This window comes from Notechis scutatus, chromosome 7 (assembly GCF_049901735.1).
Source record: "Notechis scutatus isolate UNSWTSFEM ecotype Mainland chromosome 7, rNotScu1.2, whole genome shotgun sequence".
Lineage (NCBI taxonomy): Eukaryota > Metazoa > Chordata > Lepidosauria > Squamata > Elapidae > Notechis > Notechis scutatus.
Window position 1 is genome coordinate 1,533,499 of NC_142015.1, and position 18,184 is coordinate 1,551,682.

General features: G+C 45.7%; 1 protein-coding gene across 1 annotated transcript in view; it reads left to right on the forward strand.

The window, feature by feature from the left end:
* PROM2 (prominin 2) overlaps window positions 1-16,991 on the forward strand; it is a 30,661-nt gene extending 13,670 nt beyond the window's left edge. The window contains exons 8-23 of the mRNA XM_087969876.1: window positions 63-137; window positions 236-299; window positions 1,136-1,295; window positions 2,681-2,833; window positions 3,930-4,053; window positions 5,206-5,297; window positions 5,997-6,081; window positions 7,915-8,061; window positions 8,879-8,950; window positions 9,073-9,165; window positions 9,538-9,591; window positions 11,037-11,117; window positions 12,490-12,558; window positions 12,668-12,757; window positions 14,077-14,183; window positions 16,421-16,991. Of these exons, the coding sequence (XP_087826002.1) occupies window positions 63-137; window positions 236-299; window positions 1,136-1,295; window positions 2,681-2,833; window positions 3,930-4,053; window positions 5,206-5,297; window positions 5,997-6,081; window positions 7,915-8,061; window positions 8,879-8,950; window positions 9,073-9,165; window positions 9,538-9,591; window positions 11,037-11,117; window positions 12,490-12,558; window positions 12,668-12,757; window positions 14,077-14,183; window positions 16,421-16,484 (1,530 nt within the window). The 3' untranslated portion in view covers window positions 16,485-16,991. The remainder of the gene's footprint in view (window positions 1-62; window positions 138-235; window positions 300-1,135; window positions 1,296-2,680; window positions 2,834-3,929; window positions 4,054-5,205; window positions 5,298-5,996; window positions 6,082-7,914; window positions 8,062-8,878; window positions 8,951-9,072; window positions 9,166-9,537; window positions 9,592-11,036; window positions 11,118-12,489; window positions 12,559-12,667; window positions 12,758-14,076; window positions 14,184-16,420) is intronic.
* The last annotated feature ends 1,193 nt before the right edge of the window (window positions 16,992-18,184 follow it).

An 18,184-nucleotide genomic window follows, 5' to 3' on the forward strand; every position in this document is an offset into this window, starting at 1 on the left:
ATATTGTCACTTTGATCTTGGATCCCAGGGATTAATCTTTGACAAACCATGTCTTTCTTCAGGTGCCTTCTGTTGAAAAAGTTTTGAAAAATTTGCACGGGCTGCCTCAGACGAATTTCTCTGAAATGATTCAGAAAGTAAGTGAGGAAGGATTCTTGAAGGGAATCTCCTTTCAGCAAAACGCACATTTTTGTCTCCAATTTCACTGTTAAAAATATGATTTTTACACTTCTAGGCCAACAACAGTTTCAATGCAATTCCACAATTTACAGTAATGAAAATGGATAAAGTTGTTCAAGGTGAGTGAAGTTTTTCCAGGAAAAAAAATAACCCGAATTCACACCATGGCATCCGGAGTGTGTCAAAAAATGTCATGTTGGAGGCCAGGAACAGACAATTTGAATTATGATGATGATTAGACTAGACTAGAGTAGGAGCTGGAAGGGACCTTGGAGGTCATCTAGTCCAGCCCCCTGCTCAAGCCGGAGAATCTATACCATTTCAGATAAGTGACTGTCTAGTCTCTTCTTAAGAACTTCCCAGTGATGGAGTGGCCACAATTTCTGAAGGCAACTTCTGTCCCACTGGTCAGTTGTCCTCACTGTCAGGAAGTGCCTCCTTAATTCCAGGTTGCTTCTCTCCTGGATCAGTTTCCAATCATTGTTTCTTGTCCTGCCTTCTGGTGCTTTGGAGAATAGCTTGACCCCCATCTTCTTTGTGGCAGCCCCTCAAATACTGGAATACTCCTATCATGTCACCCCTAGTCCTTGTTTTCTTTAGATTAGCCAGACCCAAATTCTGCAGCCGTTCTTCATATGCTTTAATCTCCAGGCCTTTGATCCTCTTAGTTGCTCTTCTTTTTTTCCCCCAAAGTCTCAACCTCTTTTTTGTAGAGTAGTGTAGCTTCTGGAGGAAGGACTGGAGAAGGTCTCTAGCACCTAGGTCCTAGGTAAATCAGATAGGAAGACTCCACAATGTACCATCGTAACCGTAAGTGCCCGGTGGATGCTCTGGCAATCGCGGTTTCTCTGTGCAAACGATGTAAAATCTGCATCGGGCATGTTTTGGCACGAGGACCATGGTGACCCCTTGCATGGTGGAGGCCGTGGATGGCAACCCTTTGCTTTCCTTGCAGAGCTGAAGAAGGACGTCGAGAGAGTTGCCCAAAAGGTCCACTTGGTTGCAGACGACTTCCCCATCTCTGACCAGACCCGTCCCATGAACGAGGCCTTGGCGAAGGCAGAGAATATGAGCCGCCCTTTCCTGAAGGAGGTGAAGCCTTTTGAGACCTACAGGTAAAAGGGGAGAGCCAGGCAGAGAAGATATTTGGCAAACATTTATCTGACCAGAAACCCAACACTCCTAACATTGGAAGGGATGGAGAATGCTGGTGAATGGAGCAGTAATGTAATATGGGCAGAGCTACAGCGCACATTTGACCAGCCTGGGCAGAAAATTTCCTTTCCCCCTGGTGTTGCAGGAAAGGAGATTTAGGAGGGCTCATTTTTATTTTTTTCGTAAATTTTATTGGTTTTTAAAAACAAACATAAACAAACAAAACATCAAAACATCAAACTTTCTTCCATAGGTATACAAACAGTGTGCCGGTTGGTTTACAAATCATTTTGTGCATCCATTTTGTAGTCTTCAATTACAGTTACATTACATAAAATCATATTATCCATCAAAACTTAGATACCCTAATATCATTATTAATCAATCATTTGACTATAGTTTTATTCATTCATATTTTACGAGATAACCATAATTTACTTAGTTTGTTTTATAACAATTCATATTATCCTCCCAAATCTATCCTAAAAACAGGAGGTCTCATTTTTTAAAGGCGTATTCTATGCTTTCTGGTGTTCCTTCCTTTGACTTATTTATTTGTATCCCACCTTTATTAGCATTTCTATATAGAAATACTAATAAAGGTGGGATTCAAATAAATAAATGATCGGACTAGAACTTTGGGCACTGCAAAAAGGGGTTGGAGTATCAGGCTGTCCAAGGAGGAGACCCAAGACAGAGAAAATCATCCTGAGATCTTGTGGGAGGACCCACTGTTGATACAGGGTTGTGCATGAAAACCTTCCATTGACCACAACAGTTCCGAAGACTTTTATATACGCACAAATATTTCAACTGATTTATTAGAACAGAACAGAACTCTTTATTGGCCAAGTGTGACTGGACACACGAGGAATTTATTTTCAGTGCACATAAAACTCTCAGTGTACATAAAAGCTATAAGTGATCAATCATGATTCTAGTCATCAAGCAGGTTTTGACTACAATAGCATCCCAATTGGCAGATTTTTCTGTCCCTCACCTGTCCCTCAAGTCTTCCAACATTGTACCAGTTGCCAATATAACGAAGTACAAGTGTTAGAGGGTGTAAATATTTTGCCTTGGGTAGCCAGAAGCAGGAGGGCAGGAAGGTCCCAAGAAGTAAAGCCTTGATGGCTTCAACCGTGGGTCCACAGAGGCCATCTAGACTTTTCTTAAGGACACAAACACCATGGATGCCAAGCCTGTAAAACACCCCTTGCATTCACCCACCCAGTTTAAACATTTCTAATTGAACTGAAACCAGCACACCACGTTTCTGGCGGATGCGTTAAGAACGGACTCAGAGCCTGAAGTTGTCTCCTTCCTTTTTTTTTGTCTTGGCCAGGTGGATTGTAGGTACAATAGCATGCACAATTGTCCTGCTGATTGTCTTCTGTAATGTTCTGGGCCTTTCCTTTGGCACTTATGGCTTGGTGGTGCGAGAGGATCCCAGTGACTACGAGAGCCGGGCTGAAGCTGGAGCCAAATTTCTCATCATGTAAGAACTCTTGGACGTCCACTCTATCCGTAAAGGAGAATGTTTGTAGCGCAGGGTTGAAGTGAGGGCTCCTTGGTGGTCTCTGAGCTGGGTGGTTTTCTGGCAGATGTTTCACTAACCACCAGCAACACCTCCCCACCAGTGGTGGGATTCAAGTTTTTTTTTACTACCGGTTCTGTGGGCGTGGTTCTGTGGGCGTGGCAGGGGAAGGATACTGTAAAATCTCCAGTCAGAGGTGGCATTCGCTGGTTCTCCGAACTACTCAAAATTTCCGCTACCGGTTCTCCAGAACTGGTCAGAACCTGCTGAATGCCACCTCTGCTCCCCACCAGCACCCAGATGAGCATAGATTAGCTCCAAGATTAACATCAGACCAACAATCAAGAAGTAAACAATACCCCCATGAAGGAACTGCCAAACAAGCTAGCAGTAAACAGCCCAACCAAAAAAACCCCAAGACCATCCCCACCATCACTGACCGGGCAAGAATATAAAATGTGAGCAAACCCCATCCCTTCCTGCACTGATGATGTTACCTAGTTGGGTAATGAAATGTCTTCAAGAAAGCAGACATCAGAGAGCACCAAGGACCTCCCATCCTCCTTTTCTTCCTCCTCCTCCTCCTCTTCCTCCTCCTGCAAACTCTACTTCCTAGCACTGATGGTTTTCCCTAGTTGGGTAATACAATGTCTGAAAGCAAATAACCAAACTCAGGGAGGACCAAGGACCCCACATTCCTCCTCCTCCTCCTCCTCAACCCCATTCCCTTCTAGCACTGATGATGTTATCTAGTTAGGGTAATGAAACGTCTACCAGAAAACAACCAAGCAGGGAGCATCAAGAACCCCTCATGTCATCTCCATATCCAAATTTGAGGACAATGGAGGTCCCTCTGCAGAAACAAAACAGTGAAACAAAACAAGGAGGACAGAATGTGGCTATTTCTAGGCACCTGGCACCTAAGCAGAGATGTCAGGTGCTTCCCTCTGCTCAACCTGGCTTCCAGGTTCTTTGGAAGGACCAACAATCCAGATGGGGGAAATGTGGTGGTGACTTTTGTCCCCTCCCTGACACGTGTTTGTCCATCTGATTACAGTGGTGTCACCTTCAGCTTCCTCTTCTCCTGGATTCTGATTCTCTTGGTCTCTGTCACCTTTCTGGTTGGAGGAAACATCCAAACGTTGGTGTGCAAACCTTGGGCCGATCAAGAGATACTCAGAGTGAGTTCGTCTGCATGAACACGAGGAAGGGTGTATTAAGAGTTGTTGGCCTTATTTTAAAGGAGCCTTGCTTTTGTTGTTGTTGATGTTCTAGAAAGAGTGCAGAGAAGAGCAACAATGATGATTAGGGGGCTGGAGGCTAAAACATACGAAGAACACGGTTGCAGGAATTGGACATGCCCAGTCTAGTGAAGAGAAGAACTAAGGGAGAGGATAGGAGTGTTCCAATATTTGAGGGGCTGCCCCAAAGAAGAGGGGGGGGTCAACCTGTTTTCCAAAGCACTGGAAGATAAGACAAGACTCAATGGCTGGAAATTAATCAAGGAGAGGAGCAACCTAGGACTAAGGAGACATTTTTGGGGAAAGTGAGAACAATTAATCAGTAGAACTGTTTGCCTTCAGAAGTAGTGTCTGCTTCATCACTGGAGTTTTCCAGAAGAAATCGAACAGTCACTTGTCTAGAACAGGGGTCTCCAACCTTGGCAACTTTAAGACTTGTGGACTTCAACTCCCAGAATTCCTCAACCAGCAAAGCTATAGAATACTATAGTTCTTTCATCTTGGCCAACTCTGATCCACATCAGCTCCAAAACCTTTGAAAAAGTGGTGTGGGAATGGTTGCCCTTAGGAGAATCAGTCCACAAGTGTGTGCAGACAACTCCCCTCCCCCTTCTTTTTCTGTGTCACACACCCACTTGCACACAATTAATTTTATCAGGTGCATAAATGTGTTATCTTATAGTGCTGAAAGTCTGCACCTGTCTTTTAAAGAAATTCCAGGGAAAGATAAAACAAAAAGAGTACAGATAATCCTCAATTATGCTTATGACCACAACTGAGCCCAACAGTAGCAGGGATGGTTCCTCTCTTGATATTAACCTCTCCCAATGCATCACCATTGACCAGCAACCGTGTTTTCCACCGTGCCATTGATATTATTATTATTCTCTGTCCACAATATGAAGTCCCACCCGCCAGTTCTTTAACTGGGGTTGGCCTCCTCCATGGGCATTGACTTCCTCCAAGAAGCCACCTTGTTGTAATGCATCGGCATAGTAGACATGTGGCTCTAGCATAGCCTTTTGCAACTGAGAGATGGAAATGTTGTCAATGCACAGATAATAATGCACAATTATTATTTTCATTATTCAGTTCATCGACACCCCCGGCAACCTCCCACCTTCCATGAATGCCTCTCAATACCTTGGCTTAAAGCAGAATCTCAACCTCACGTCGGCATATCAGTGAGTACCCCCTTTTTCCAAGGGCTCCTTTTGCTAAAGAGTTGGACTGGCTGGCCATCACCTCAATAGGGTTACAGAGTACACAATAAGAGAGTTGGAAGGGACCTTGGAGGTCTTCTATTCCAGCCCCCTGCCCAAGCAGGAGAACCTATACCACCCCAATCAAATGGTTCTCCAGTCCAAACTTCTGCAGGCAAGTTGTCCCACTGATTGATTTCACTCTCAGGAAATGTCTCCTTAATGCTAGGTTGTATCTCTCCTTCATGAGCTTCCGTCCACTGCTTCTCATCATGCCACCTTTAATCCTAGTACAAGATAACTAAACAGGCATCAGAGAACAAGGACAATTGTCTAGAATGGTATAGGGTCACCTGGTTGGACTAGAAGACCTCCAAAGTCCCTCCCAACTCTCTTATTCCATCCTGTTCAGTAGAGTGCTGGCCCTACAATCCTATGGTCTCAACCATCTTTGGTTTTAAAGCTCTGCCTTGCCAGATGGAGGACTTGCAGCTGAAAAGGAAGACGTGTTCTCCTTTTGCCCAACACCTGGCACCCCTAACCTGGCAGACTCCAAACATTAGGAGTGAAGGGGGCTGGGAATTGCGAGTCAACGCTATCTAGACATCTCGCCTAAATTGAGGCAGATTGCAAGCTGATGTGATGAGGGGGTTGGCTTCATTTCTTTCCATCTCCTTTCAGGCAGTGCAGGAACGGTGCGGGCCTCTGGGAAGTCCTGCAACTGAAGGACCAGTATAGCCTCGGCGAGCATCTCAGCGTTGCCAAGGTAACAAGCCTCTCGCTGCATCCTTGGTTGCCCCCTTTTGCAAAGCGAGGCTCGATTCGCCTGGGATCCTTCAGGAGGATCTTAGGAGACAAAAACTCACCGTCAGGCTCAGCTCTACTTCAATACTTGGCTTCCAGAGGTTCTCCAGATGTTCCTATCAATATGGGAAGAAAACCACTGGATCACAGCCTCCTCACCTCTCAAATCAAGCAATACGTTAAATATACTGCAGGCTGGCCTCCTCTGTTCAATCAGATGAAAATAGTCAGAGAACTTGTTTTGCAGTATCGGCTGGGGTGGGGCTTGAATTTTAGGCAACGTTTCTCTTCATTATATTTAAATATACTTGGGGGGGCGGGGGCAGGATTAGCCTAGCCACCCTTTTTGTAAACTCCAAAAGCTCACCACCTTATTTACTTTTGCTCTCTTAAAGAAGGTAGGTCACCTTTCCTTGGAGAATTCATTCCATCTTTATTACTGGAGAATTCTCAACGATTAATTTGCTCTCCCCATAAAAAAATAGGGGGAGATTTTAATATAATCTTTTCCTGTCCTGTGCTTAGAGGATCAGCGAGGCTCCTGTTCTGAATCTTAGGTACATAACATCAGATTAGGTGGCAGGCTTGTCAGCTTTCTTTATAAAGAAAGTCATCAGCTGATTAGGGAGGATTGAGGCTAAAACATAGGATGACGGTTGCAGCACGGGCCTGGCTAAGGGAAGAAAGGACCAGGGAGACAGGAGAGCATCCACTATTTGAAGGAGAGGGAGAGAAGGAAAGAAGGAAGGAAGGAAGGAGACAGAGTGAAAGAGCAAGAAAACAAAAGGGATAGAAAGAGGGAGAGAGGAGATTGGAAGGAGGCAAGAGAGCAAGAGAGATGACTGGATGAAACATTCGATGAACCGCAGGAACAGGGCCTGGCTAGTCTAGGGAAGAGAAGGACCAGGGGAGACAGGAGAGCAGACTTCCAATATTTGAGGGGCTGCCACAGAGAGGAGGAAGGGGGTCAAGCTATTTTCCAAGGCACCTGAAGGCAGGACAAGAAACAAGGGATGGAAACTGATCAAGGAGATATTCAACCTGGAAATAAGGTTTCCAACAGTGAGAACAATCAACTGATGGAACAGAAGTTACCTTCGGAAGTTGTGGGAGCTTCATCACTGGAGGCTTTCAAGAAGAGACTGGATTCCCATCTGTCAGAAATGGTTCAGGGTCTCCTGCTTGGGGGGTTGGGGGGGTTGGACTAGATGACCTACAAGGTCCCTTCCAATTCTGTTAACCTGTTAAAACGTAAAGTCTAAAGAAAACTTCTGCCCCGGGGACATATATTTGATGTGGCTCCCTGTTTGGGAGACACAGTTCCACCCTTTCAAACTTTGTTTTTGAGGCACAATTATCCACAGAAGGACACTCCAGGTTGGGGAAGACAGTGGGCATCTGTTCTCTTTGTTGATTTTTTCCTCCCCAGAAAAAAAAAAAAGAGGACAGAAATAGCAGTAAAAACACATCAGGGTGTTATTTCAAGTGGGAAAATGCACGGAAGAAATGATTTCATAGTCAATCTGACCATTTCTCAGCCTATACAAGCCCGAAGGTGGAGGGAGAATGGGGATACCACCCCCAGGACGTCCTCCCAGTATTGATTTTACCTTTGACATTGGAGTCAGGCGGCTATAATAAATTCAGAGAAATGAATCCATTGATTAAAAAAAATAAAATGATTAAAAATGAATTCATTAAACTTAGTCCAACCTTAAATCGAATAACCGCATTAAAACTTTTGCCATTGTGAAAGCAACCTCCATTTCCACCCCCCACCCCCCTTCCGCTCCAGTACACGGCTGAGTTTCAGGAACGTCTCCATGCCCTCAACTTCCACTTCGAAGACCTTGTTTTGCTGAATGCCGAAGGGAGGCGGGACTTGGAGGCCTTCAGGAAGAGCCAGGTGGACTTGGTCAACTACGCTGACTTCACGGCAGAGGTGAGTCTGTACCTGGGGGGAGGAGGAGGCAGATGTCCTGCCTGGACTCTGTGTCTACGGAAGCTTTCAATTATCCAGGTCAGGGTTGTCCCAAAGGGGCTTTTCCAAAAGGCAACTGGACTTACTTGTTTCTCTATTTTCTTTGGAAATGTTTCGCTTCTCCTGAAAGAAGCTTCTTCAAGTTCTTCAGTTCAGTTCTTCAAGTTCTTCACCGAAGAAGCTTCTTGAAGGAGAAGCGAGATGTTTTCAAAGGAAAAACAAACAAACAAGAAAGTCCAGTTGCCTTCTGGAAAAATGACCTTTGGGATGTTCTTTTCTACCCACAACTACAGATGCAGAAGTCGCTCGGTGCCAGCCCTTTGAGGTAGTCCAGACAAGATGCTCAGATCATGACTAACTCTACTTTTATTTGTAAGGTTACTGCAGCAGCATATAAACATGTGGGAAGGTAACAGCCTTCTGTATTTCGCTGTATGCTCCATGCTGCGGCGTGATGTCATGCTGGCCCATGACTGCTGAAACCTCTCTGGACAATGCTGGCTCTTTGGCTTAAGAAATAGAGATAAACATCACCTCCTAAAGTTGGTCATGATTATCCGGGTGGAACCTGCAGGGACACTCCATAATAACAGAAGTATGAAAGATTGAAAACTCTTCTCCCCTCCCTCACCTTTACCTTCCAGAGAAATAGGGAGGGCCCCACCTGAGGCACTTTCAGCACCTCCATTCCTTCTGCAGGCTGTTGTCTCGGGTATTTACTTCCTCCTCCCAAGGATATTCTCACAGCCCCTTACACGGCGGATGATTTCTCTTTCAGTTGCGCAACCCTGTGGTGAAGACCAATGTGGAAGGATTGGCAGTCGATCTTGAAAGGTTGAGTAACGTTCAGGTGGGGAACCAGTTGAGATGGGTGGCCATTTATAAGGGGGGTGGGTGGGAAAGAAGCAAAGTCTTTCTTAAATTCCCGTCCTCACTTCCCAGTCAACCCAGAGATGTTGATGTTTCCCGCAGAGCGACAGAACTCTGGCAGGACGATTGGTGGAGGAAGCTCACAAGCTCAGAAGAGTCCAGAACCAGATAGTCCTCCCAATGGAGGCCCTCGTGGTAAGCTTTCGGTGAATCACACCCAGGAGCCTCGACTTGACATTCAGAAGGGCTTCAACAGAAAGAGCAAGCGACCCAGGGGTGGGAGTCAAATAATTTAACAACCGGTTCTCCGCCCTAATGATTTCTTCCAACAACCAGTTCACCAAACCGCTCAGAAAGTTAACAACCGGTTCTCCCAAACTGGTGCGAACTGGGGTGGAATCCCACCACCAAAGCAACCTATTCGGAGATTTTAAATTAATAGTCTATAAAATTTAATTTTAGATAAAGTGAAGGTTGGGTTTCTGGTTCTATTTGAATGGAAGAGGAAGCATGTGATTAATATTTCACGGGACCAAATTAATTAGTTTTATTTCATTTTATTTATAGGCACAACTGAAAGAAAGTGTCCAGTTTTTAACAACCATGTCACCTAGCTTCCAGGTATTGTGATTACAGGTGAAATAATTTCAGGGATGCAATCTTTTTGTCTATCTATCTATCTATCTATCTATCTATCTATCTATCTATCTATCTATCTATCTATCTATCTATCTATCTATCTATCCATCCATCTATCTATCTATCTATCTATCTATCTATCCATCCATCCATCCATCCATCCATCCATCCATCCATCCATCCATCCATCTATCTATCTATCTATCTATCTATCTATCTATCTATCTATCTATCTATCTATCTATCTATCCATCCATCCATCCATCCATCCATCCATCCATCCATCATTCCATCTCTCTCTCTCTCTCTCTCTCTCTCATCTCCATCCATTATCTCTCTCTTTCTTAATCTCTCTCTCTCTCTCTCATCCATCCATCCACCTTCCAGCTTTCCTTAAGTTGGTCGTAAGTCGAGGACTACCTGAACAGTGCTTCCACATTAGCCCGTCTAAAGCTATTTCATCTACGAAAATTCATTGTTTTCTACATGAGCCAGAAGGCCTGTTTGGCCCAACAAAACCTGCCTTTAAGAGGAGACGTTGCTTTCGTTCTGCTCTGGAGGCCGAGTTCTTCATTGAAGGACATTTCATCCTCTCTCACCTATTATAGGATAATGAATGCAAATTGCAGCCAAAACATCTTGCACAATTAAAGATTAAGCAGACACTTTGCTTTTGTGGGCTGGGGGTGGGGAGGACAGCCAGCCAGGTGGACCATAATTACAGACAAAGGGAAAACACCTTGTTATCAAACACAGAGGAACTGGTTCCTCCTTTCCATAAAAATGTAAAACGCCTTGTGCATTTTCTACACACAACATTTCCAATTGAACAATGGAAGGTGACTGATTGGACATGCATAAAAAAATAGATAAGTACATGCATTAATGTTCTGGCTGGCAACACACACCTGTGGGCGCCTGGGCACGCAACCCCAGATGCTATCTACGGCATACTAGAACAGATACTTATAATTTTGTGCTGAGTGGCTAAAAAGTTGATTTGGCTGTTGCATTCTTGTGTAGATAACTGATTATATCCCTGGCATCAACTAAAATAAAATAAAATTCTACACTACATAATTATCTCCTTGTACTTTCCCTTCTCCTCTTTCTCCTCCTTTCCCTTTCCCTTCCCCTTCTCCTTCCTTCCTTCCTTCCTTCCTTCCTTCCTTCCTTCCTTCCTTCCTTCCTTCCTTCCTTCCTTCCTTCCTTCCTTCCTTCCTTCCTTCCTTTCCTCCTCCTCCTCCTCCTCCTCCTCCTCCTCCTCCTCCTCCTCCTCCTCCTCCAGGTGTCCACCAGTCCTGCAGTAGATAGTGGAGTGTAGGAGCTCAGGGCAAACTTGCCATTTTCAGAGTTTCTTACTTCCTTTGACAACAGACCTTCCCCTGACGGGCAAATAATTTGCTTTTTCTTCCTGCCTCCCCCAGGCTCAATTCAACAACACCGAATCCCAGATCACCCTTGTGGAGGCCATTCTCCCCTTACAGACCCAGAAGATTCTCAGACAGGTGAGCTGCCTGAAGAAAACAGGTAAACTCGAAAGGTTGTTCCCAAGAGTGCGGCTATTCAAGGAGTAACAGCCCCATCATCAGATCCTTTCAATCGCTCTCGAAATAGGCTGCCAGAGCCTTTCTCAACCTGATGTCCTCCAGATATGCTATAGGACAGTGATCCCCAACCTTTTTTGCGGACGCGGCCCGGTCCGCGAACAACTCCTACCGGCGCTGCTGGCGCCGCCATCTTTTTGATGAAAAAGTGCTTCCGGTGAGCTTTTCACCGGTAGAAAGCTCACCGGAAGCATTTCATCAAAAAGATGGCGGCGCAGCGCTTCCGGTGAGCTTTTCCGGGTAGAAATGCTCACCGGAAAACGCTTCATCAAAAAGATGGCGGCGCCAGCGCTTCCGGTGAGCTTTCTCCGGAAAAGCTCACCGGAAGCACGTTTCATCAAAAGATGGCGGCGCCCAGCTGGATGCCGGTACTGGGCCGGCGTGGTTGGGGATCCCTGCTATAGGAGACCAACTCCTATACATGCAGGCGCTTCTGGAGAGCAGCAACGTGAAGGTATCTGGTTTAGAGAGTACACAAACACACACATGGAAAGAGCTGGGCCATGCATCTGTAATTGCATCTGTTCATTGACCTGGATTCTGCAAGATGCTGGATGCACCAAGAGATGCCTATTAATAATACAAGAGAGGAAAATCCTATTTGTGAACAAATTCTGGGCTGCCCAGAGGCCCACCATGGCAAACAGAATTATGGCTGAGCTAGGCCTTATTTCTGACCCAGCGTTAGGGTTCCTCTTGTTGCCCTTCACCCCTCCCCACAAAGCTCGTCCTCTGGAACAAGAAATTCAAGGAAGGTGGGGCTGGGAAGAACAAGGCAGGGCGGAGATGCAAAGGGAAGGAAGAAAGAGGGAAGGCTGACAGGAAGGAGCGGCCTTTGTGAATACCCTGGGAAAGCGGCAGGTCACAACGTCTACAGGGGTTCTCAATCATTCAGGTCATGGTTGTCCCAAGCGTCTTGGATGAGAAGCAAAACTTCTTCAAAGGGGGAAAAAAAGAAAAAAGCAAGACAGTCCAGTTGACTCTTGAAAAAGCACCTTTGGCAGGTCAAGAGAATTGCATTTCTTTTACCACGTCAATCTAGAAAGAGAAATGGCAAAGAATCATAGAATCCAAGGGCTTGGAGGTCTTCTAATCCAAAGCACCAGCATGCAGATTCTATCTGCAGAAAAAAAAAACATTTGCATATAATTTGTTGGTGGAAATTGTCCTCGGTTTAGACGACATTTTATCAAGAGGGGGGAGAATTCGCAGGAGACAACGGGCTTCTCTTTTACAAAAATCTGCTTTTAACTCGGTTTTCCTTTTCCTCCAGGAGTTGGACTGCTTTGCAAGGAAAGAATTGGGATATATCTCCCAGTACCTGAACTGGATGAGGACCATGGTGAGAATTGGCTTCCCTTACAGTCCTCAGATGCCCCTGTGTCAGCGATGTGCAAATCACAGACAATCACACACACACACACAATATCCTTTTGTTTGTTCTGTTCCAGCTGGCTGAGGATGTGGCTTCCTGCCAGCCCTTTTCCACTGCTCTGGACAATGGCCGGGTCATCTTGTGCAATCGCATCCTGGACCCTTGGGTAAATCTTTCTGCCCCCTAACTAAAGCCTTCGACCTTTCCTGGCCCACAGCTTACCTACCACCTAGTGACCATTCGAAGTTACAATGGCCGCTGGGAAAAAAGTGACCCTTTTTCACACGACTGTCGCAGAACCCCCAGCAGTCACGTCATCAAATTTCGGATGCTTGGCAAACGACTCGTATTTACGATGGTCGCAGGGTCCTGGGGGTCACGTGTTCCCCTTCTTACGAGCAAATTCAGTGGGGAAACCAGATTAACAACCGTGGTATAACTTAGCAGCTGCAGCCATTCACTGAACAACGATGGCAACCAGGGGTTGTAAAATAGAGCAAAACTCACTTAACAACTGTCTCGCTCAGCAACCAGACTTCGGGCTCTGTTGTGTTGGTAAGCTTGAGGATGACCAGTATATTCCTAGCCTGGTTTTTAAGAAATATGTTTTTATTAAATGAAACACTTCTTTAGCAATTCTGAGGAGTAAACACTATAGAAGGAGGAGGAGAACCATTTAGATTTGAGAAAGTCAAACTCCGAAGCAATCCAACAGTGCTTTTCCAGCCTTGCTCAAACGGCTTCAGCCGAGAGGTGGCATTCAGCCGGTTCGGACTGGTTCTGCAGAACCGGTCGTGGAAATCTTGAGTAGTTTGGAGAACTGGCCAATCCCACCTCTGACTGGCCCCGCCAACCCCATCTATGCTCTGCCTCCCATTGAGTCCCAGCTGATCGGCTGGGTCTCCTTTGGTTGCCCTGCCCAGGAGAACGGAGCTGGAAAGCAGGTTAGTGGGGTGGGGAGGGAAGGGGGATTTTGCAGTATATCCTTCCCCTGCCATGCCCACCAAGCCACGCCCACAAATCCAAGCCACGCCCACAGAACTGGTAGTAAAAAATTTTTTAACCCCACCACTGCTTCAGCTAAATCTGTGCCCTGCTTCCGATGAGTGGACTTTAGCCCGTAAAAGCTGGTGCATTTTTAATGAACTTCGCTGGCGTGCAAAGGTGCTTCACCACAGCAATGTCTACAGGTAGGTCCAGAAGATGATGTCGTTCTCAAAACACTTCGGCGAGATCCGATTGGCTGAAGACCGACTCGTCACGAAGGGGAGGGCTGGGAGAAACCCTTCTGTACCTTTGGACCGTGGGAAACCCAGAACTGGCCTGACTTGACTTCAGCCAGCATCCTTCCAGTAAAAGAACCTTCCGCTGCAACCAAATGGACCCAGATTATATACCAGAGTCAGAGGATTTTTCCTCGGTGCCAGGAGAAAGACCCACCCGTATACTTTCCCTTTGGTGACGTGTGCCTTTCCTTTCCCCCAGAATGCCTTTTGGTTCAGCCTGGGTGGATGCGCCTTCTTCCTTCTGCCTGGCATGTTTCTTGCCCTCAAGATGATGAAGCATTTTCGGCCAATTCGGCACAAATTAGTGTAAGTAGCATCACTGCAAAAAAATGAGGCGCGGGGGGGTACAGATGGTTCTTTGCATCACTGCTGTTGCTGTTGGGATGGTTTGTCTCGCAGTCTAGACTGGGTTTGGCATGTTTTATTCCCCTATCGAGTCCTTCGCAAGGACCTGGCATAGACAGAGGTGAGCGTTTGATGGGGTTAAAGACGCAGCATTGTTGCAGGATGCAAGCTGTTCCGTAAAGCTGCCTTTCGCAATTGACTCACGGTGAATTTGTCAATGCCGAAGAAGCTTCGGTTGTTTTGGGATTGCACCCAAGGCGCCTCTTATTATTGGCACTAACACTTTCTTTGACCACAGTTGTTCTAATTCTATTTACAGGTCTTTGCATTTCTTGATTTTTCTTCAGTTCTTTCTCTTCCATTCTGTTGTCTCCAGGTATTGCCACCTCTATTATTTTTTGGTCTCTCTTACCAACAATTGTTAAATCTCGGAGTTTTATGTGGCAGGTGCCTGGCTGTTGGAATTCTAAACGCCCAGGGCACTTGAGCTTCATTTTCTACTATTTTGTCTATTTGATGGTCCTACCATTTCTTATTTGCAGGCTATTTTTTGTAGCATGGACCCTTTTTCTAGATTCTCCTAGCTCAGCATGAACTTATCAGGGAAGAACATACAACGGGGGGAAAAAAACACAAAAGCTGCAGCAATAAAAGATGTATAGATATATTTTTTAAAAAATAGAAATCAAGCCTCGCTCTAGCCTACATACAGTTATCTGAATAGCTCAGCAGGGCATCATCGACTGCCAAAATGCTTTAACTTTCTCTCTTGCAAAATTTCACCCACTCAAAAAAGACTGGGAATACTCCAGGACCTTTTTCTGTCATCTTTGGAGAGGGGCCACCAAACCGAGCCTCCCGCAGAGGTAGGGGCCCCCTTGCTAAGTGTCTGTGGAGATTCTCCATCATCCCAGAGATGCTCTTTTCAAGAGGCTCCAGAAAAGTTCCAGAAAGTCCAGTTGCCTCTTGAAAAAGCATCTTTGGGACCCCTAAGGGACAACTCACCTCCCATTATCAGGCTAAATGCCCATCCTGTGGAGCTTCGGGATGGAGAGAACCTGGCGTTGTTCCTTTTTTTTAGCTATCTGTGATGACCCGGGACATGACACAAAAATAACCAAGTCACAAAAATAGAAGAAAGTCACTTTAATGCCTCCAACTTGGCCCCAATGTCCAATTATCCTCGGCTGGATATCAAACTCTTCCAAAAGCAATCTACGAAGGGCAGAAATGCAGTCTGAATCCAAAGTAAAGATAATTAGAAATAAAAAAACAACAACACAAACCACGCTGAAGTCATTAACACAGCAGGCCAGGATGATCAATTGCAGACTTTCAAAGGATAACGCAGCACCCACAGTTGGGAGGACGCCAAAACCCAGATAAGCCTCGAGAAAGATCATGCACGCTTTGCTTCCAGCAAGGTGCTGTGTGCAAACGCCCCACTTATATCCTGTTCTCCCAGCTGCAACTAATGAAAGGGATCAGGGCCCTTTCTCTTCCGCAAGCCACGTTGCTCCCTTCTCCGTTCCTCCTTGCGTGCCCTAGGATGAAGAGGGGGTGGGCCTGGGTCTTCCTCTGAATGCCCAGCCAGACTGTGCCCTTCCCCTATTTCTTCCACAGCCACCAGAGCCACATTCCCACTCCCTGTCAGCTGCTCAATCTCCCCCTCGGAATCAGATTCCAACAAGGACATGACACTATCAAGTGCCAGAGTCTACAAAACAAAATGGAGTCTCCCTTTAGTCCCTGTTTTGCTGTACGGTATTAGTTTTGGGTAGTTTCATTTTTATTTCTGGAAGACACCCAGAGTCATGCAGTTGAGGTGGGAGGCGAAATCAATCAAACTAATGCATAAAGAAGGCACCCAGACTGACCTTATCAAGGAGACAGGCGGCACATCAATTGAATGAATGAATGAATGAATGAATGAATGAATGAATGAATGCCCCAGTCATTCTACAAGCCTTGAACAACTTCCTGCTCGGTGGGGTCTATAGGGCACAGTCAAAAAAGCCAAGGGGGCAGCCACAATGCTGCAACGGAAGCTCTGCCCACTTTTGATGGGCACGATAACATCTACGCGCCATGTACAATGATGCTGTGGTGGCCATTTTGACTTTTTTGACCGCAGTGTGCGGACATCCCCTGTTTCCTGAGAAAATAATAGAATTTGCTTTCTCTTCCGCTGCGTCTAGTTCTACTGGATCAGATGAAACGTTTCCCTTCCACATCCCACGGGTCACGTCTCTGCGGCTGTAAGGCCTCCCTGACCACCCCTCCGGATGCCCAGGTGAGGGGACCGACGGCTGCTCCTTCCAGGAAGTGCCCTTTGCTGTGTCTCCCGCAAAAAGGTCCTCCTTCCAGAACTGCAGTATCGTCAGCGCGTTGATGGGCAGGACTGTTTCCAGGAGACCTTCACCAAAGGCCCACTCCCAGTGACCCTGGCTGAAATTAGGGGAAAAAACGGTTCTGTTTGACAGTGCTCCAAACACAGGTCGAGTTGGAAGTTTGAATGGCCCCAAAACTTGTAAAAAAACAACAACAAACCCTGGCTATTGGGACTTAAATGCTCCTCATCGTTCAGTGCCATTTTTAAAATACATATATATTGTCAGCGTTCCAGAAAACAAATAACTCCAACAAATAACTTCTAGACAGACATCTTCCCAAAAGTTCCCTTTTTTTGGATAGCAAACTGGCACATCTGGGGAATCCCGAATCTGAAAGTTCTGGGCTTCCTTGCAATAAGTAAAAAACTACAAATCCACCTCCTGCACCCATCATCGCATCCCATGCCCCAATCACCATCCATCCCTACTTGAGACGTCCTCTCACCCAGGTGCAGAAATAACATGACCTTGACTTAGAAAAAGAATGTTGTTATGTCTAACTACATACACTCCAAGAAATTCCCTCCTCCCATTTTCCTAGGCTCAAAATTTGGCAGTGTGAGAGCATCTGGTGGCCTCAATATGGCTTCCAAAGCTCACACACACACACACACACACACACACACACACACACACACATATAAAATTGATACAGGTAGTCCTGGACCACAATTGAGCCCAACATTTCTATTGTTAAGTGAGACATTTGTTATAAGTGACTTTGCCCCATTTTACAGCTTTTCTTGTCTTCGTTTTTGAGTGAATCACTGCAGTTGATAAGTGAGTAACCCAGTTGTTAAGTGAATCTGGCTTCCCCAGTGACTTTGCTAGTCAGAAAGCCGCAAAAAAAGGGGATCGCATGACCCCTGGGGATGTTGCAATAGTCATAAGTATGAGTCAGTTGCCGAGCACCTGAATTTTAATCACCTGATCACGGGGATGCTGGAAAAGTCGTAAGCCCCATTTTTCAGCGCCGTTGTAACTTTGAACGGTCACTAAATGAAATGTTGCAGGTCAAGGACTACCTGTATTGCCTTTCGGTTGTTTTATGTGACTATGATTGCTCTGCTGTTGGCTGTGGGTTGTTTCTTTTTCTTTTGGTCCACCATTCAGGTCACCTTGAAGCCGTTCAACGGGACAGGGGAGGCATCTCAAACCCCTAAGGGCTTCTTCTGCACCTACCAGGGGTCTTCTTTTAAGTCAGAGGTCTCCAAACTTGGAGTTCAGATTATTGCAGTGTAAATTCAGCGCCAGAAGAGTAAACACAGATGGCTGAGGCTTCATTTTAACTTCTTAATCAACACATAAAGTAAATCTTACAATACCAGTTGTAGATTTCTCCAACATTTCTCCAAACTCAAACAGAAGCAGACATGTTAAAGGTTCAAAGCTTCAGCAGCAACTCAGCTTTAGCTCAGAAACAGACCTCGGTTTCACTTTAGTTCAGCAGGCAAGCAAGACACACAGCGGAGGAAAGAAGCCGTTTTATTCTCAATAGACAGACTCAGAGCTCAACAGAGTTGCACAGCTTAATATATAGATCCACGCCTAGGCTACTTCTAGTTTCAG